General features: G+C 35.3%; 1 protein-coding gene across 2 annotated transcripts in view; it reads right to left on the bottom strand.

Moving 5' to 3' along the window:
• Nucleotides 1-325: 325 nt before the first annotated feature.
• Nucleotides 326-22011, bottom strand: part of LOC142348452 (uncharacterized) — a 67975-nt gene continuing 46289 nt past the window's right edge. The window contains exons 7-12 of one of the 2 annotated variants that reach the window (XM_075399813.1): nucleotides 20417-20491; nucleotides 19524-19598; nucleotides 19268-19315; nucleotides 7613-7702; nucleotides 5271-5346; nucleotides 326-753 (exon numbers count right to left, since the gene is read on the bottom strand). In XM_075399813.1, the coding sequence (XP_075255928.1) occupies nucleotides 438-753; nucleotides 5271-5346; nucleotides 7613-7702; nucleotides 19268-19315; nucleotides 19524-19598; nucleotides 20417-20491 (680 nt within the window). In that variant the 3' untranslated portion in view covers nucleotides 326-437. The remainder of the gene's footprint in view (nucleotides 754-5270; nucleotides 5347-7612; nucleotides 7703-19267; nucleotides 19316-19523; nucleotides 19599-20416; nucleotides 20492-22011) is intronic. The other variant, XM_075399814.1, reaches the window with a different exon arrangement.

Here is a 22011-nt window from a genome sequence, read left to right as displayed (position 1 = left end):
AGTCTTGCAGACGTATGTGTGGGTAATATCTGTTATGCACAGTCTCGCGCGAGCCGTCCCGTTGAAATAAAGTTGAAGTCTGAAAGTTTAAACTAAGTTAAACTATTGGTTTCATTAGTTAATTTTTTTCTGACAAAAATATTCGAAGCTTGGACAAACATTAAAGCTTTTCTTAAACATGACATGATCAGTTTTCAAATTTTTTAATTTTGCATCAAGAGTTTAACATTACAAGCATGTACCGGTACCAAATTTTTGAGTAAAGTGAATCACTTTCATAACTAGATTTAATCTTTCTATATTAATACATTTTGAAAGTGGACTGTACTTGCTCCTATTCTGTACTTGATCCGTTTAATTGGTTTTTAAGTTGCAGACACACTTTATTTGAAAGTAGCTATATTTTTGGAACCAGTAAACGCGTGTAATGAAATAATTCACGGCATGTAACTGAACTTGAAGTGCAAATTTCCCCCAGGACTGTCCCTGAAATTCACATTTCGCGCCATTAACGTGCAGTCAATTTCACCCGCGTCTGCGAAAATTTTCTTAGGAATTATGATGGCAACTGCGCTTTTCGTGTGTTGTACACTATCGCCAACGAAGATGTTGAAACTGGGTATGAAAATTCCATTGGTAGGGTAAGTTTCGAGTTCAACTTTGGTCCCTAGAGAGGGGTAGCTGGCTACACAGACTACTTTCACATACTTTCCCGCATCGGTTTGGTTAGATGCTTGTCTGTATTGCTGTGATCTGAAAAATAACCAAAATTGAACTTGCACCCCTCCCCTCGCCTTTCAAGCTCTTCAACAAAATTTTCCTTCTCATGAGCATGTGTGAACAGACTAGCTATTACACTTTTTAGATACCATTGAATGTAAGGGTTGTGAGACTTTCATTTCAGAAGGCAATATTTTAGCGGCAAAACTCTGCAAATAGTTATGCTTTTATATAAATCTTTAAAAATCTGGCGATTGAAAGAGCCGAAAATTTCAAAAACATAGCCGGCAGATTGCCTGAAAATAACCGCCGTTGACCCCACTGGCCGTCCTTGAGATTGGAAGAGTAGTAGAAAATGAAAACAAAATGGACACCTGTAGATTTTTTTCTAAGTTTCAAAAAGTGTTCTAATTTGGTCCGCTGTTTCATTAGATTCCATGAGCTGATTTTAACTTCTAAATTGACGGATACCGAGCTTAATACGAATACCAGATCTTTTCCGTTTGTGCCCCCCAGCTTAATGGGTGCATATTACTTGCACTACTGACACGCATGTATGTAATAGCACGTGCTTTGTAAACAACTATGTAATAGCACGGGGGAGCATAACGTACTGGGGGGGGGGGGGGGAGGGAGGAGGAGGGGGAACACACGGAAAAGATCCGGAATGCCAATTCAAAGTACGCTCTAAGGAATTTTGGATCTTTTCCGTTTGTGCGTTTGTGACCCCCCCCCCCCCCCCCGTTTTGCCCCCCCCCCCGTTTTGCCCCCCCCGTTTTGCCCCCCCCCCCGTTACAGAACACGTGTCATTAGTTGTTAAATCATTATGTAAAAATATGGTGCGTCTGGGGTGCAAATAGTATGCACCCACTAAGCAAAGGGGCACAAACGGAAAAGATCCGGAACTTTGATTACAAAATGCTCAGTTTTTAAACATGAAGTTTTAAACTTGTGCTTTCTCATCTAATCGTGTTTCTTTCGATTTTGTTTTTCGACCTTGAAGGTATGCGGGTAAATGTGCTGTATGAATTCTAAATTCCATTCGGCTGAAAGAGTGATTGAGATAAATCAAAAGTCAGACGTTAAAGTCTTGACGTACGAAAAAGGAAAAAAAAAGATAAACTGAATTTGACAAAATATAGCAGGACAAGACCAGAAATAAAACCCAAAGAATTGAATGAGAAAAACACTTCTAACACAACCAGACTATTGATTATAACTTACGAGCCTAATTTACAAAGAAGTTTCACAAATTTAGAGAGAAAAAACATTGATATTTAAATTGTATGTGAAATTAATGGTAGTTTATTCAAAACCAATGTTTACCATAATGAGATACACAAAAAATTAAAAAACATAGCCAGCAGATTGTCGGAAAACAGCCGCGATAGACGCTCGTTGCATTCCATGATTTGAAACACCTAAAAAAATAAGATAGACAGATCGACCACCAGTCCTTTAATAGACCACTAGACTTTTTGGGTTAGCTTCGGACTGTCAATTTTTTGACACATACATTCTATAAGTGAAAAGCCCTTGAAGAGCTATTTCAAAATTGATATTCGAAATCAAAAACTCAAGACTAATAATCACGAATTAGGGCATATAAGGTTGGCACTACTTAGATGCACACTAACTAGTAAATCTTCATAAAAAATTAAAGTTCCATAAGTGAGTTCAGAAGTCATTTTTTGAGTGAGGTAAGTCACGCAATTGAAAAACAGAAAATCAAAATGCCGCATGTGAACAAAAAAACCACTAGCGAGAAATAGAAATTTAATTCAAACAAAAACTAGGCCTAGAATGAGCTGTGAATGGATTGGAGAAACCATTTAGAATAAAATCCGATGAAAAAAATCAAGAAAAAACAGTAAAAATCAGAGTGAAATTGCCGCATGTGAGCAAAAAACCACTACCGAGAAAGCGAATTTTTATTCGAACACCGTTTTCTCACTCTGCTTTAAAAATAGAGCGAAAATTCACGCCGCAAAACCACCCGCTTTTTCGCTCCATTTACTGTTCCGGCGTGACCAAAATCACTACTCCAATTTGACTTTAAAAATCATGAAAATGTGTGAACAGATCTTAAAAAAAAGACAGCGCCCCAAAACAATTCAAATTCTTTGAATTGTAAAAAACCACGATGTCCCCAATAATAGCCGCTATCGCATCGCGGCTATTAATTAAAGAAGGAGGAAATCTTGCATAACTTGCAATCCATAGGCAGAGATAGGCAAAAATACTACAAAGTGTCTAATAGTTATAATTAGCAAAGAGCTAGGTTTTTGATAAAACCATGGTGATAATGTTTTAAAAAACAAAACTCTAATTCTGTTATTCTGAAAGATACTCAACATTTCAGCTGCAAGCTCAGAAGAGATTTTGTTAGCCGAACCAGTTCGAAAACCACAAAGGGGGAAAAAATCGAGGAAAACTTAGAGATTTCATTGCCGTTGTTTTCAGTTTTTGTCTTACTTATTTCTTCAACCATTCCTCTTCTCGCAAAAACTCACAAACGTAACGCACCTGTAGCCTAGCAGACACTAGACGAAACAAGAAACAAAATAAGTGGCAAAAAGACAAAATTCTTAAAATAAAGAAGCTTAGCAAAAATGAAAAGTTGCCAAAGATCTCGAAGACAAATTTTCAGATTTTTAAAATAAATTCTGAGTTATTATTAACTACCCAATGACTCATCTTCAAAGCTTAAACATCAAAAAAAATGCTACACTATTTCAATTTTCTTTAATGTTACATTCTAAATAAACTCTGTCGCCCGAAAAAATCAAATCAGCAAATTTGCAAACAGGGCTGGTTAAAACTGGACGGGGCTTATAGGCAATTTTCATGTTATTGAAATATTTCAATGCTTCCAAAAAGTAAAAAGGAAACTAAGAAAATTCCAAGAATAACGAAATTTCAAGAAAACTGAAACAATTAGCAGAAGTTACTTTTTGGCGTTTAAATCAAATTAGAAGTCGGTTTCGTTTAACAACAGACCGATCAAAACTATTATTGATCGTTTTCTGAGACAAGTTTTGTCATACAAACGTTCTGTCAAAATAGGGAAAAAATGCTTGATTCCGAAACATCAGAAAACTTTAAAAAACTGTTTCACCATGACATTAGAGCTGCAGCATTCAAAACACGTTGCTACTAAGGCCAGGTTAGAGGTCATCACGAAATTTAGTGCAAAGGGGGGTTTACCCGTCTAATCCCCTTTCGAAATCTCAAAGTTATGGAAAAAATGAGAAAAAGTTTTACAAGAACAAACATAGAAGGACAAACTGTGAGTTACTATCCAATAAATAAAACAAAATAAAAACCTGAGTGCCATATTGCGTAGAATAACAATTTTGAAAAGTAAACAAAACTTAATCTGATTCAAACATGAAATTAAAAAACATGAAGTCACTTAACATTTTTTTGAGAAGTTATTTTTTTTACAAAACTCTTTTTATTAAGACTGTTTCATGGCAACAACAAAAACAGCAAGCGTGCGGAACTAAAACAAATCACTGCTATCTTCAAAAGAATAGTGTGGAAGTCAGTAAATCTGTTATATATTAAAGAAAACATTAAATTGAGATACTATGTCTGACTAGAGAGCAAAGAATACCTTTCATTTATGAGACTCAGCCAACAGACGACAAAACTGCAAACAAGGGCAAAAATTAAGAACCAAAGATGTTTTTAAAGTGTCAAAGTTGTTATTCTGTTCATCTATCAAATGAGGGTAATTAAAAACTTTTTTCTATTTTTGACTCTTTTGAATCAGGTCCGGCGCATTTTAATGTTGGCGCTCTTTTTTCACTGTTCGACGCTCCTGTTTCAACAACTCTCATTTTTCACTATTTCCGGAATGCTGTTCAACAGCGGGCCAAATTGACAAAAATGGAAAGAAACATAATTGGTACAAATTGCATGGAAGGGAGTCCCATTTTTTCTCCCCCTTTCTGTTTAACTCCCTATCTTTTCACCAAATTATTTCACTGCTCTGTCAGTTCACGCCGATTTCAATCTTTTATATAACTGGTATTATTAACCTAGGAAAATAATCTTTTAGCCATGCCTCAGCGGCCCGTGGGACTTCATATGAAACTATCACAACCGAACTTGGGATTAAATTATCAACTTAATTAATGTTTGTAACGCTGACTGCTAGTTTGAGCGGTGAAATGATTAGAAAACCCCTCGGATAATTAACTGCGGATTAAAAAACAATTCCCAGATTAGCTTTTATGCACATCGTGGCTCTTTAGAAGTTTGGCGTATAAATTAGGTCGTGAGTAATAAAAAACAAAACGCGCCAAAAAAGAAACATTTTTCTGCGGATAGTAGTGACGAAAGATTGGTTTGCTAAAACAGCCGTTTTCCAAATAATTAGGTTGTGGGGGGTGGGGGGGGGGGGTGGTATAATGGCTCCAAAAATTTCTTTTTAGGCAGACTTTTCCAGTCATGGTTAATTTATACCATAATGCACAACTTTATTTTGATAAAAATTTGAGGTTCTGTGGCTCTATCTAAATCTAAATTTGTGGTGTACTTACGATGACATACTACCTCCAAAAAACGGCGAGCGTCTAGAGTTTAAGTTCGCCGCGCTGCTGCAAACTTCGGACCCATCTGAAACAAGTCTTTTTTTTTTCAAACGAATTGAAACATAGTTTTTTGCATCCGTTAAGATCATCATTTCATTTTGTCATAGCCTTCTTAGAAGATGCAAAACTTGCTTAAAAACAATGAATAGCACTAACAATAAGATATGCACTAATACTAAAATACAATGCAGTTACTTTGATTAGAACTATTAAACCATTAAACAACAACGCAGTTCGCTGAGTTTCCAAAAAAAACGTGTAAATTATTTGCTGAAATGAGCTGACTTTTTGAATATTTTAGCTAAAATCCTTGAAATGGAAGGTATCTTCCAATGGAAGGCGTTCAAATTTTGTTCTGCTCTGAGAGAATTTGCTTATTTGGATTGAAGATGACAAAGAAAAATTGGGGCAAAAAAAGGGCAACTCAAATTGTGTGAACATAAACCGAATAACGTCGGATGAAATTGTCTCGAGCGACAAGCAGGGGCAATTTAACTTACAGGGGTTGTAGCTTAGAAATGTTTTATTGGTGTAAAAACGGTCAAGCAAAAATATTGCATAAAAAGTCATAAAGACATGTTTATCATAAATGCTTCAAACTTCGTTCGACAGCAATCAGAATTAGATTAATTCCAACAGGCACACTCATAAATTGAACAGAATCCCGTTATTTTGAAGAAGTTTGAATCATATACTTTTAATGCAAGAAAAATTTGTCTCATAGGATTGCTCAGAAACGAGCGGTCGGCCTAATCAGTACCTAGTTGTGAATTAGGGATGCTAGTTTTAGTTCAATAGAAGAACGTTGGGAGTGGACTCCACCTGCTTATCACGATTTTGAGAACGGGAGGACAAAAACGTCAGTCAAAAATTGCTCAAACAAAAAAAAAGGCACAAAAAAAGACCGCAGTGCAAATATAAAGGACAGAAACTTCGTTTGAGAGCAATTGAACAAAAAAGTTTAAAGGCCATTCGAGAAATTTGTTGACAACTGAGACCAAAAATGATTCTTTGACATGCACTGCCTGTTTTATGTTCAAAATATTTTTGTTCTTCAAATGGAGATGATAAAACACACTTTTCTCCATTTATGTTTCCAGAAAGTTATACAAATATTGAAATTATTACATTTTCTCGAAGTTTTTTCTTTGTTCACTTCAGGAATTGAGAGCACTTTTTGCTTTTTAAACACAAAAGAAAATTACAACAAAAAAATACTCAGAAAATGTTAAAAGGCACAAATGGTCAAATGGTAAGTTTTTAGGATGATGGATCGAAGAAGTCTAAAAAAACTTGAATCCAAAAAAAATTAACTGCAGCAAAATTCTCTACAAATGTGAAAATTGCTTGTAAATGTCTCTGTTGTGGTCAATGCAAACAGCAAATTAGTTTTCAGAATTTTTCAGTGGCACGATTTCCAGAACAGCAAAATGAACAGACTTTGCTTTTTGATATCGAAATTGCATTTAAATACAGAAGCTGAGTGTTCCGTATAGTAAGATTGAGAAAGGCACATAATTATGAACAAACTTATGTAGCTTATAGAAGTTCTGAAAACAACAGACAATATAAGGAAAAACCAAATGAAATATTCAACAGGTTAGTTTTTGATAAATTTCAAAGGACAATAATTTTCCAGTAAATCCCAAGCGCTAGTAAAAATCCCTTTAATTTACACCCACTAGTCAGTTTTTTTGTTACTTTTGTTTTGAAATTTAATCAAAAGGTCGTAAATAATATGTATTTTTTAAACAACATAAATGGTCACTAAATTGTAAAATTTTCGGGTTTTTGTTCGAAAACTAGTGGAAAAGTGGGATGCTGGTTATCATATTATAACTTAATGACAGATTGTTTAAATAACTCTTTTTCTATGCATATTGCTTTAAATAGCAAATAGCTTTTTTTATATCAATCTGCTGTTTTATCAAACAGTTCATAAATAAATACAAGCGCTCTATGCTGCCCGTAGACAAACCGGGTCGCGGAAAAATTGGAAAAAATATGTAAGATAAGCGGTGAAAAGTTGTTTTTTTCATCGCAAATTTCATAGAAAATTTTGCGGTGAAATGCGGTGAAATTATGTAATTTCACCAATAGAGTAAGCGGTAAACTTACAAAGAGTCACCACATTTCACCACTTACTTCAATATACCGGCCTTACACGCATTCGAACTTCTCACCCTCTGCATGTCAGTTACTTTTTCTTCCAGTGCGCCACTTCTCACTAACTTCTAGTAGTTCTAGAACTTTACTTTTTTTCCTAAAGCCACATATAAAGAACAACTAACTTTGATGTGTTGAACACTTTATTTCTTTCAAGCTGTTTTCCACCTCTTTGTTCAAAGCTTCAAATTCCTTCTCCCACGTAATGTTGAACACTGAAAAACAAAAACAGAATAGCGCCAGTAGTTTAGCCCTCTGACTTCGTTGAGATTGAAACCGTGAGAAAAAAATAAAGAGAAAAATTGACGACAGTGCAATTTTTTTCCAAGTGTCAACAGTTGTTCTAATTTGGTCTTTCACTAGACTCAAAGCATAAATGTGAATTCAGATTCAAAATTGGTCAATAAGATTAATACTATTGCCAATTTCGACAATTTATTGCACTCAATCTTTAAATAAGACTTTATTGGACCATGCCGTTTCTTTAGATTTCACTTTTTGCCAAATGATTCTAATTTCTATTCATTCCAAACAGTGAGTTACTGAGGTCAGTCAAAAAAGAAAGTAGTCACATATGCAAAACGTGATTGAAATGTAAGACGAAATACCAAAACACAAAGCTTGAAAAGTCTACAATTCACAGAACTGAATTAAATAATAGCATGACGATTAAGTTTTCCGAAAACATTTCAGTCAACAAACCACTCAGTCCTATATGCTCAAAACAAACTATAAAATCCTTAGAACGATTTTAAAATTTCGTTTTCCGAAAACTAGAGTTTTGAAAACAATCAATAAAAACAACACTTCAAATAAATAGTGAAAATACGCGTCGTTAGCAAAAGAAAACAATACATCAAACATGGAAGATAATAACGAAGAAATCGAAAAAAAAACAGTAACTCACCAAAACCAGAAACTCATAAAAAAATCGTGGCGTCAGAGTTAAAAAATAAAACTTAGAAATGTACAGTTTAAGATCTCCAATTACCCTATACAATACAATTTTAGAGGCCATGAGACAAACATTAGTAGTACAGCTGATTAAGAAAAAAACAAGAACAAGATTCAAAAACTCACAAAAAAAATAATCAACAACAAACGTTATCTAAGTCAGTGAAACCAAAAAACTGTAAACGGGAACCTATCAATCAACATTAAACCGTCCTAAAAGGCCAATGAAAATTTTTCTTAATACTAAACCACAGAAGAGCAACAACACCGCAGGACTCAAACTTCACTATTATGGTTTGAAAAGTTTTATAACTTATATTAAAAAAACAGTATGAACTCAAGGCGTTATTTACATTCAATTACGCTCCAATAAAAACTGCTGTCAACGGCCAAAATGAGATTAAGTTATCGGACAACTCTACAATCAAAAATTGCGAAAAACTCTGAGTTAGGTATTACTATTTGGGAGAATCCTAAAAAAAATTGGCTATGAAATGAAAACGATTAGAAACACTATTAAAACCGATTTTCTTAAACCTCATTAGCAAATATCCGACAACTGTCATTAGTGGGATCAGTTCTGCATCGCCCCCCCCCCCCCAATGTTTTTTAGCCCCCCCCCCCCCCCCCGTTACAATTTATTTGATGTTATATAGCACGTTATTATGAAAAAAGAAAGGCACGTGCGCCTGGGGGCGTAAAAAATATAAGCCAACTATAAGCTGGGGGGGGGGGGGGTGGGGCAAAACAGAATAGATCCCATTAGTGAACTTGCGTGATAAGCACCAAAAAAAATACAAATCAGGGAAAGACACAAAACATCATTGATATTTATTTTGAGTAATTATTACCCATTGTTCAAACCAATTGAAAATATAATATAGGATAAAAGTTCTGTTACGCCTTACTAAAGTGAGGAACAGACCAATCACAACTGACACTACGAAACTCAACAGCAAAAACACTGCAAAAACGGACAAAACCCATTTTTTTTAAATTCACATCTAAAACATACCCAGTAGATTACCGGAAATTAGCCGCCATTGTTTCCCATAGCCAAGATGGATTGAAAGAAGAGAAAAACTTATAAAAAACCGATTTTTCTACACAAACAATTTTAAAGTGCGAACTGCATCGATGTCATTATGGAGCTGAACAAACTCTTGTTTCGCAGTGAGAGGACACAGGGGCTAGTATCAATACCAATAAGCAATAGAGATGGCAACTAATAGCAAAGTTCCAGGAATAGGCTTCTTAAATTGGGCTTTATGGGTTTATCCCGTTTCTACTTCTGTTCGTTTTTTGGTACTGACTTTGTTCATTTTGAATTGCTTTTCTGAGCAACTGCTATCTAAAAACATTTTTAGCAGGGAAGAGTGAAACTAGTCTATAGAGGTCGAATAGATTTCACGCAAAAAGTTGAACAAGCTGTGAACAAAGGCAAAGCAAAAAATTTTGGTTCGACAAATTTAAAAAAAATTAAAAAATAGGAGCGCTATAATAGCCAGCTGAGAAGCTGAGGCGGTCATTAAAAGCTCATTTCAATCAACTGAAACCACTTGCCTCTGAAAAGAACTTACTAGCGGATAACTGTCTTTAATTTTGGCGCAAAATTGATACAATATCTATGACACTAAAAGGAAAATGACTACAAAAACCAAATATGCGCTTAGCTAAGTCTTCGCTAGAAGCAGGCAAATATTTGACTCTGAAAAATACATTACTTGGTGCATATTGAAATCTCAAATGTTTTCTGTAATGATACTAGTTTTGCTCAATCTGTTACAAAGTCTAGCTGCCCGATACTGAGCATAATTACGTGCAATTTTGGGTCTTGGAGGCGATTAAGAAAAGAAGCTTTACTTTGCAGACGGGGTTCTCTGATGTCATTGGAAACAATGATCTCATTTAAGAAATAAAATTCATTTCTTTCGAGTTGCAGATCGATTCCAGGCAGCGAACTAAAGCTACAGCACCCATATAAAATCAGTTTATACTGAATAATGGACTTGAGGTTACTGAAATAAAAAGTTAGAAGTTGCCTCTTGGGACATTGTGTCGCATTTTGACAGAACCAGGTTGATCCTATAATGACAGTTAGTGGCCAATGAGGATACCATGATAGCAACACACTGGCTGAACTTGAAAATCGCTATTAATCAACTTAAAATTAGAATTAGAACCCATGTTCTCCCGCAACAATCCGAACTATTTGGCTGATTATAAAAACAAGTTTATTCGCACAAAACTAGCTACTGAGGGATCCCACATTGTCGCGGAGTCTACTACGTTAAAATATCAGAATTCTAACATCAGAAAAAAACTTCCAATGTACTACTGCATACACTATGCAAATCATGACTTAAACTTTGAATAGTGCAGGACAACGTTTGGAGCACTGGGGGACACAAAAGTTAAATTCTTTGCAGTCTGAACAAAAAAATGATTCTACACGATGCAATTGAACATTTCAACCATTTAACAATTTCCTCTAAAGCCAAAATTCATATTAGTAAAATATCGCGGTTTACTGTGTCAAAAGCATTTATCAAATAACTGACCATTAACCCGCTCGAAGTCCTTATCTTTTCAGTCAGTTCACCGTAAGTAAGCATCAACTCTACTATAAATAGATCCGAAACCAAAAAACTTTATTTGGAATAATAATGAGAACCACCAAGAATCTATTATACATTACTCGTTCGCATAAAGATCTCCATACAGATGAAAGCGAGATGGATCTACAATTATTGATATCAATCCATCTTCAGAATGATAAAAAGAATTAAAATTAGATCCTTCTTACGAGTGCAGCAATTTTGCCCCCTTAACCACTCGGACGAGCACCGTTATGAAACGATCGATTCAAACGTGAAAGTCGTGACATCAATCGATTAACGTAAACCACTATGCAAGTGTTTCCAACCCTGGACCTCCAGGACTCCAATCCAACGTCATCACTACGCAGCAATGAGGCTGATTCTTGTAAACTTAAAAACGCTTTTATATTAGCAAAAAAATATATAATTCAGATGGAGCGCAACTTGAATCACTAAAACAAGAAGAAATCAAGCGTGAAAGAATCACTCACGAAGTCAAAGTATGCTCTAGCACAAAAACGATAAATCAATAAATCTGCGTAAAACAAGACACACGCGTTAAATGTAATGTATCGAACTTCGTTCGAGAGCATTAAAAAAGTGACCGAAAGGTAAAATGAATTAATAAACATAATAGTAAACCTCATGACTTATAATTCGAAGAGATTTTCAGTGAACAAAACAAAAATCAGGATCTAAAATGAAAAGAATTGCATAAAATGAATAGAATAAAACTCCATAAATAAAACTCCATAAATAAAACTTTTCAGACAAAATATAACAGAATAAAAAAACATAGCCGGCATATTGTCGGAAAATGCCCACCGTTGACGCGGTTGATGCACATCGGGATTGAAAAAGAAAAGTAAAAAAAGAAGAGAAAAGTTGACCTAATTTTTTTCTTTTCTTCAGTGCAAAAATTGTTCTAATTTGGCTAGCGGTTTCAGTTAGTAGGAAGTGACGTGACCTCGCCTAACAGGACCAGATTATTGGCCATGATAAGTGAAAAAGACCATTTCAAAGAAAGGTTGAACGCAACGAAGTTGAAATGTCAACAATCTAAGAGCAAAGATCAAAAGAAAAAGTCGACATTTCGTCACAGATTTGCGTTGCGATTCAAAAATATTTTTGCTCGGGATATGAAAACGGCCCAGTCGCCAATTTTCAAAGTGTTCCATGGAGTTGTGGCAGTGACAATTCTAACCGCCCGCAAAAACCAAAATCATTTCAATGGCTGGATCTTCTTCGATTGGAAAATCAACTTGATGTTGGCACAGTCGAAAATGCAACGCAAAATGTCGAGAAAATTGTACTATATGGAATTTGTTAAAATTGAAAACAATGGATTTGAACGGCAGCCACTGTTCGAGAAAAAGAAGGTTTATGTAAAAAAGCAGTGGAACAGAAGCCAAGTCCGTCTTGTAATGGAGAAGTTCAAAAAAGAAGAAAAAAGCGCAAAAATTTACAAACACTGAACACTGAACTGCAGAAACTCCAAAGTTGTTTGAAACATTCCAATTCTTTACTGCTTTAATTTTTCGCATTTTCATTTGATGTTTGCCTTTTAGTTGTACGTTGTCTTTTTTTTAACTTTCTCAATTTGAAGTTTGTTTTACGAACGAATAGTACGTATTTTTATTGCCGACTTTGAACGTTGATCGATTTGATAATTGATTGATTCTTTCGGTTTTGAAAAAAACAGTGTTAATGTTGTAGTGTAGAGGCTCAAATGGGAAACTAATAAAAACTAGCGGTTTTGTTTGAAACTCTTAAGTTATTGAAAAAAATGAGTAAAAGTTGCTCAATAGTGAAAGAAAACTGTTGCTGATGGAGATTGTCTGCAGTGAGCTGTCTGATGATGCCTGGTTTGACAAAAGATCAGCTGAAGCGCTGATTCAGGTAAGAAAAGTTCAGCCGTGGAACTGATAGAAGACACGGTGATTTTTTGTAAGAAATGCGGTGAATACGGTGAATCGCGGTTGAATATTTTTTTCACCGCGTTCTCGGTGGCTGTTAATTATTTTTTTTTCACCGCTTTCTCTCAAGCGGTGATTTATTTTTTTTTCACCGCTAGATGTGGTGAAAAAAATAAATAATCGCATCAAGCGGTGAAAAAGAATAATTCACCGCCACCGAGAGCGCGGTGGAAAAAAATAATTCACTGCAATTCACCGCATTCACCGCAAAAAAATGTAAGAAAAGCACGGCGAAAATTATTTTTTTTCACCGCATTTCACCGCATTCCTTACAAAAATTCACCACCAAATCTCAACCCGGGGATCTACGATTATTGATATCAATCCTTCTTTAAAATGATAAAAAGATTTAAAATTAGATCCTTCTTAAGAGTGCAGCAATTTTCCCCCTTAACCACTCGGACAAACACCGTTATGAAAGGATCGATTCAAACGTGAACGACATGACATCAGTCGATTAACGTAAACCACTAGGCAAGTATTTTCAACCCTGGACCTCCAGGACTCCAATCCAACATCACCACTACGCAGCAATGAGGCTGATTCTTGTAAACTTAAAAACGCTTTCATATTAGCAAAAAATATATAATTCAGATGGAGCGCAACTTGAATCACTAAAACAAGAAGAAATCAATCGTGAAAGAATCACTCACGAAATCAAAGTATGCTCTAGCACAAAAACGATAGATCAATAAATCTGCGTAAAACAAGACACACGCGTTAAACGTAATGTATCGAACTTCGTTCGAGAGCATTAAAAAAGTGACCGAAAGGTAAAATGAATTAATAAATATAATAGTAAACCTCATGACTTATAATTCGAAGAGATTTGCAGTGAACAAAACAAAAATCAGGATCTAAAATGAATAGAATTGCATAAAATGAATAGAATAAAACTCCATAAATAAAACTCCATAAATAAAACTTTTCAGACAAAAAATAACAGAACAAAAAATTATAGCCGGCAGATTGTCGGAAAATGCCCACCGTTGACGCGGTTGATGCACATCGGGATTGAAACAAAAAAGTAAAAAGTAAAAATTAAAAGAGAAACATTTAAAGAGAAAAGAAGAGAAAAAAGATTTTCTTCAGTGCAAAAAGTGTTTTAATTTGGCGAGCGGTTTCGGTTAGATTAAAAAACTTTACTTTTTTCACCTTCTAAACTGACAGCTGATAGGCTTAATACCAATGTCAGCTAACAAACACTAATGAACTTTGATAACCTAATTCTCAATGAATTAATAACCAGGCTTTATCGGTTTACCTCGTCTCTTTTTTATTTCGCTCTCGTGACATTGACTGTTTTCACTATCTTGCGTAATTCAGCGAGTGAATGGACTTAAAACCATTCAGTTAAAAACTGAGTGAATTAAGTCAGAAGTCAAACGTGAAAATCGTGTTTTATGTAAAACAAAAAACATAACCGACTAACGTCGGGCGAATTGCTCTCAAACGACCGGCGAGCGGTTGGCTTCGTCAACATCTAGCCACGGTTTAGTGACCTCGGGGAACTACATCTTTATCCCGTTTCTGAAGACCAAAGTCAAATGGGTCAGACGAAAAACCGCTCCAGCGAAAAATTGCCTAAAAACAAACAAGGTTAATAAATTTGCTACAACATGCCTTTGCGAGCAATTAACAATGGTTATCTAGAAAGAGCCTGTTAGATGAGCTATGATAAAAAACATTTCAACTATAACTCATCGATAATGAGGATCAGAGATGATGACATTACGCAAACAAAATGATGACATTACGCAAGACATTAATATCTTAAGAACCAATTCATTGTCTCAAGATACTATCCGGTATCCCTGTTTCAAGCCAGAAATTGTTTCACAGGCTCATAAAGATCCATACAGTTGGAACATACAATTTTTCCAAAAATTTACAAAGTTTAAGTTTTATCCAAAAACTACTAAAATGGGAGTCATAAAAAATGTTGATCACCATCCCTTTAACTCTAGAAACTATGCCGCAGCTTATTATCAAACTTTGGAGGAGGTTCGAGGGCCTCTGTTGCCGGAAAAAATTAAAAACGTGAAGAATTGCAAATACTTCAAAAATATTGCTTAAATTTGTGATAATAAAATCTTGAAGAACATTCCATTACAACTCTAAACTATGCAGCAATATATTATCAAACCCTAGAAGAAGTTCCGTCGCCCCTCAGGCCAGAGAAACCTCAGAAATGACGAAAAATTTTAAAAATAACTTAAAATAAAAGTTTTAAGTTTTAAAAAAAAATTGCTATGATATTAATAAGATGAAATTTCACCCAAGACCAACAAAGATTTTCCAGTAACTCATTATCAAACCCTAACGGGGCTATTCTGACCTTTGAGGTTCAAAAAATCTGAATAATGAGTATAAAATTGAAAAAATTGCCAAAAATATCAAAAATATGCAAAAATTCGTGATGTCAAAATCTTGCAAGACATTCCATTTAATCTAAAAATTATTCAAATCTACTTTTAAACATTAGAGGGGGTTCCTTGGCTCTTGAGGCTAAAATAAACTAAAAAACTACAAAAAATTTCAAAAAAAAAACTTTAAAAAAAGCAAGTTTTATCAAAAAATTGCTAAAATTTGTGACAAAAAAGTTGAAAAACTATTCCATGGCCATTAAAAAGTTGTCAGTAATTTTTTATTAACCCCCTTAGGACTTTTTTGGCCCCTTGGGTCTGGAAATACCTCAATAAGGAAAAACATGTCAAAAAAATTTAAAAAAATTGCACGTTTTGTCAAAAAATTGCTAAAATTCGTGATGTTAAAATGTTGCAACCATTCCATTATCACTAGCAACAATTGTGTAACCTGTTATCAAAACCTTGAGGAGGTTCTTTGGCACCTAGTGCTGATAAAAATCAAAACATGTCAAAAATTTTCAAAAAGCTTGAAAAAAATTGCAAAAAAGGTATAAATTTGCGTTTTTAGCAAGCGGTTATTCGTCAGTAGCTATCCAAGGATGGGGGAGGGATGGGGGCTGCACGGGGGGGCAGATTGAGGGGGGGGGCAACACTGGGGTGGGGGGCAAAAGCGCGGTTGGGGGGGGGGTTGGGCAATAGGGGGGCCAACAGTGGGGGTGTCTTCAACCTCTGAGAACCGCCCTTCACACCAAAAGTATAATTATAAGTCTCCAAAACAATTTGAGCTGAAATAGAACTGAAAGGCTCTAAGAGCACTTATTGCCCGCTGGGCGCTAACTGTTTATTCCGTTTTTGAGGACGAAAAGTCAAAAGCGCCAGACGAAAAATCGGTCAAGCGAAAAATCGCATAAAATAAAGACCGACAGATCTAATATAATTGCTACAAACTTCGTTTGAGAGCAATTAAACGTGATCGAAAAGGTAAAGCGAAGTAAAAAAAACATAGCAGAACAAGTCCTGACGTAAAAATCAAAAAATTTTTACTGACTAAACAAAAACTAGACCTAAAACGGACTATGAGTGAATTGGGAAAAACCATTTCTAAAAAAAATAGATCAAAAAAAAGTTTTTAAAAAAACAAAATCAGTGCCAAAATGCCGCAAGTGAACAAAAATCACTAGCGAGAAATGGAAATTTAGTTCGAACAAAAAACTAGGCCTAGAATGAACTATCAATGGATAGGAAAAACGCTTTAGAAAAAAGTCCTATCCAAAAATAGAAAAAAACATTCAAAATCAGAGTTAAATTGACGCATGTGAACAGAAAACCAGTAGCGAGAATGAGAATTTTTGTTCAAACACTGTTTTCTAACTCTAGTTTAAATTTAGAGTGAAAAAAATTCACGCTGGAAAACCACTCGTTTTTCCGCTCCACTTGCTGTTTCGGAGTGACCAAAATCACTACTCCAATTTGACTTCCAAAATCATGAAAATTTGTGAACAGATCTTAAAAAAAGACAGGGCCCCAATACCATTCAAATTCTTTGAATTGTATAAAGGAGAGCGCCTGAATAGAAGTCGTTTGAGAGACTGACGGTGGCTATTAATCAACAGTGTCTAAATCGTATGAACCATTAGCTGTCCCTTCCCTTTCTTGAATTTAAAAAACAAAAATCTATGCATTATTAGGAGAAATGTCTGACATTTTAAATTCACTAGTTAAAAAAGAAAAAAAGCAAAATGACAGAAATCAAACAGCCAACCGTCCAAGCAAATTCGCTTCCAAATCCGAAAGCATTTTCAAACAGCACTACACCAGTCCACTTAAAATATAATTTGATACATAAACAGACAAATGTCGGAAAAATTGCTCGCGAACGACCAGCGAGGCGATTTAATTCAGGGTCTGTATAGCCTAGATAAATTTTCCTTTACGGGTGCAAAAATAGTTAACCACGCCGGGATTCCAACCATGGACCAACGGATCCCGCACCAGAAGCTCTTCCCACTCGGCTATCATTCACCTCTTGGTGCCATGCTGCAATCAAATTTATATTAGCGACAAGCTTAGTAGTGAGATCACTCAAAGGTGAAGAACGAAAGCCTGAGAAAATCACTTGAGCAGTCAATGAAAGTTCTAGAAGAAAAAGCGAAAAAAAACGTCGAGCACAAAAAGACAAACGCGTTTACAATAATTGCTAAAAATTTCGTTCGAGAGCAACTAAATACTCAAATATCTGACAAAAAGTATAAAGAGACCTTAAGAATGACAGCGGAAAAACCCAGACAACAAATTTTAAAAATCGAGGTAAAAATGCCACACGTCAAAAGTTGCCACAGAACCAAAAAACAACAACAGAAAACGAAGTTTTGTTCAAAAACTGGTTTCTCACTCTAGAATCAAGATGCAGTAAAAATTGCGCAAAGCAGCTAGCTTTTTCGCTCAGCCTCCTTGATGGTGTGACCAAATTCAGTACTCCAATTTGACCTCAAAAATCATGAAAATATGAGAACAGGTCTCCAAAAACAGCTCCAGGTCAATATTCACCAAGGCCCAGCAAAGTATTCAAAAAATAAAATTATTTCCCTCCTTGTGTGATTAAGAAAGTAAAACAACAAAAACAGTAAAACGTCATTCGAAAGCGAAATGTGATAATATTAGCAAATCAAACAATTGAGAAAATTTCTTTACGAATTGCAACTCAAACATTTATCAGATGAAGGAACGTGCAATATAATTTACTTTGGTTCAATAATTTAAAACTAACCGATTGAAAAAACGGAAATAGTACACAGAGAACTGAGGAAAAATTAAAGAAGAAGATGATGTCAAAAAAGTAAAAATCTTTGGGTTGGTCAAAAACTTTAAAAGCAGACAACAATGGGCAAAGTTTTGAATAAAACTGCTCCATTCATCGAACACGCAAAACTTACAAGTAATATCAGTCAAATGAAAAGACCAACTAAACCACTAGAACAAATACTTTAACCAAAAATTCCCAATTCAAAGAAAAAAATAAAGATTACGAAAGCTGCTAAAGAGAGGCTTCCAACAAAGGTTCTTTGAAGAAATCGCTCAAATTTGCATCTTAAAACCTAATATTTGCTTTAGATGGTCGCAAATGCTTCCAAACGTACACTTATTGGCTGAGATATTTGATTTGAACACCTTTGATTGAAATTTACAAAGTGAAATTAAATAGATGCTTTGAAAACTACGCCCGTCATCAATAAATATCGCCCACAGAGCCAGAAAATTTTTTCATGCATCTTTTTCTTGCTCTGACTCAGAGTGATTCATGAGCAGAAAAACAACTCTAACTTCTCTCTCTGCTGTTCACTTTTGTTCAGCGGACTGACCAAACACTTCTTTTCACGTGCACGACATTTTTCTTCCTCCAAAACACTTTCTCTAAAAATTTAAGTCTAATTTTTTTTAAAAGTCACTTTTACTCCTCTCGGAGTCCTAAAACTGGCAACTGCCCCGTACAATTCATGTGGGTTGTGTCGTCTAAGTATTTATCTTTGAGAGGCTGACGGCGGCTATTAAAAACTTTTGTCGAAAGAACTAAGTTTTATTGACCTTTGAAACTTTCCGTCTTTGTGACCCTTTTTGTTTCCTTGTTTTGTAATTGATAGGCGCTTAGCTATACCCCATCCACTTTATGCTGAAGACACATTTCAATTCAAGTGATTCCTTTTTTTACTATTAGAGCGCGTTCTAAATTGTGTCTATCTGTATACAACCAAGGTCAGAACAGTTTTCTGAAAATTTGAGTTTTCTGAGTTTTGTAATCAGGATTTTACTGAGGGGAATTTTTGAAAGGGGTTTTGAACACTGCACTAAAATACAAAAAAAGAATGAAAAAACGACTTTAATACCTGTGTTGGCAAAATAGACAGCTCTCTCCATCGACTCGCCTTTGTTCACTAAAATAACCAATATATTTTTATTAAAAAAGAACGGCTATATTTTGACCCCCCCCCCCCGACGGGGAACTAATCTATAGTTACTATGTAAAAAATAACATGTGCAACGGGGGTTGTACAAGTTATATACCAACTAAGCTGGGGGGGGGGGGGGTAGATCCAAACGAGCTCCTCATTTCATAAAAGCTGTAAAAAGAGAAGTACAAACTTCTTTTTGATACGATGTCGGTCCAATCGAGAATTGCTTGCTTCGGATCCTCGACGTATGTACGACTGATAATATCTAAAATAAAACCACATTAGGATTAAGTCAACAGCTGTCAACTATTTCACTCGTAGAAGTGTGCGATGATGATCCAGTAAAAAAATCATGCCGGCAAGTTTTTCGTCAGCACAAAGTGAGATAACGAACAAATTACGCGATATAATTAAACGAAGAAAAACTTTTTTTGCGATATTTTAGTATTTAAAGTGATTGATGGCTGCAAACCCTTTAATTACCTGAAGGTTGTCGGCGATACCATTTATAGACTGCTCAATCCAAATTCTAGATCCATGTATGCGAAAGTAATTTTTAAAACAAATTCATCTGACAATAATTACTTTGTATTTGGGGGAAAACGGATAGAAAAAATTTTTTTGAAGTTAACATATGTAAATTATTCTGGCTTTAACCCTCGGGTTAAACATCCACATGCCTTAAAATATTAAATAAATTGATCACAGCATCTCTATTGTTATTATTGTCAGGGTTTTGACCAGTTTTCCCTGCAACTCCGGTCGAACTTATCGTGGCCATATTTTTGAGTTTTTTCCCGACCATTTCTCCACCATGGTAACAGAAAAAGCTTTGCATAATGTACAAAAATTATGCAAGATTGTACCGAGGACAATCAAGCCAACTTAATTTTATAGTTACTGACAAACGGCAAAACATTATTTGAGATCTATCTGTTAAAGACAACTACAATTATAAATACTAGTTCAATTCAAGTACTATTTTGGCTCCATGCAGCAATTATATTGCAACCAAAAGCTATAGCTGGTTGTACACCTCAGCCTGAGAAAAAACCGAGATCCAAAAATTATAGTTGATCTTACTATAAGCTTGCTGCACTGGATAGACATCAAAACGCATCTCGGCTTCTGGCACCCAGTTGATTATGTTGTTGAATCCTGAAACAGAAACATGGCAAGACAATGTCGGGACAATACAGACCTCTGTGGAGTCCATTTATGGGCCTGTACTTGACTATGTTCGACCCAAAATACCAAAGTGTAAACGAAAATTCGAACGGAATTAACTGAGATACAGAGGTGCCAAGTTATTTAACTTTTTTATTGAAAACAATGTGTTACCATCAATATTTAATCAACTTTCTGAGTCTTCAATTGTCAGTTTGGTGCACAAGATAACTACATTTTTATCGAATAATAAGTTAACAAAAATAATCTTCTACTTGATACCTTGAGTACACCGTTTGAGAAAAATATTTCAAGTGAAATAAAAAGACGTTATTATAATGTTTAAATTGGTGTGACCAGGGAGTTCTAAAAAGGTGGAAAATCGAATCAAAAGCTGAAAATTCTTTTAAATAAACTGAGAATTTAATCTATTATCTATCACAAGAGAATTTTCTGAATTTTTGAATCAAACCGTAAAAAATTGAAGGCAGTGCTGAGTGATCCAACAGGATCAGTAAACTGTCCTTTTTGAGTGTATCATATTTTTCTGTGTAATACAAAGATGACTTGACGCTTTCTAATCTTGTAACCTAATAATAGTTTCAGAATGTTTTTTACCCAACCCCCTCAAGTTCAGTCCCCAAAAATTTAAATAAAATTTGGTTAGAAAATCTTTTGTTTTCTGAAAGAAATTACACATGTAGTCTCTCTAGATGAGGCCTAGGAAAGTTCTTTCTCGGGTTGAAGATGGTCTCTTCATACCCATTTGATAGAGACATAATTAATTCCTTTGAGTATAAAAGAACATCAAAACTATAACAAATGAGAAAACCTTCCCAGGTTCTGGTCCAGACCCAATTGAGCTATGATCAGACCCAATCGAGCGCACACCCTTGTGTTCCCAGACCGAAATTACAGGGTCTGGAAAGCGGTTCGAGCGCACAATAGTCTGGACCATGGTCTGATTTCGGTCTGATCAGAGGTCAATTCGGTCTGGAGGGTCTGATTTCGAGTGCATTATTTTTTCAATTTTTTTGTTTCTTTATTGAGGGATGGAAACGAAACCTAACTGTTGAAAAAAAAATTTTATTTACCATAACCCTTAGTTCATATTTCTGACTCAATGGATGAACTTAGACAGCTTTCCACAAGAAACGTCGTGGTCTTGAGTTAATCAAAATTTCCTCTTGAGGGGACCGGCATTTGCTATCAGCTGGACTCCTTGTTTCTTATCAGAGTCATCGGACTTTAGATGAGTCTCTGATCGGAACGCTGATTTATTGTTGCCTCTTGGCAGAGCCAACATCCCTCAATAAAAAAATTGAAAAAATAATGCACTCGAAATCAGACCTTCCAGATTGAATTGACCTCTGATCAGACCGAACCCAGAACATGGTCCAGACTATAAAGACTATAATCAGACCGTCCAGACCGAATTGACCTCTGATCAGACAGAAATCAGACCATGGTCCAGACCATTGTGCGCTCGAACCGCTTTCCAGACCCTGTAA

Source organism: Convolutriloba macropyga, chromosome 10 (genome assembly GCF_964194025.1).
Source record: "Convolutriloba macropyga chromosome 10, txConMacr16.3, whole genome shotgun sequence".
NCBI classification, from domain to species: domain Eukaryota; kingdom Metazoa; phylum Xenacoelomorpha; order Acoela; family Convolutidae; genus Convolutriloba; species Convolutriloba macropyga.
Note: the sequence above shows the minus strand (reverse complement) of the source record. Positions and strands in the feature narration are given on the sequence as shown.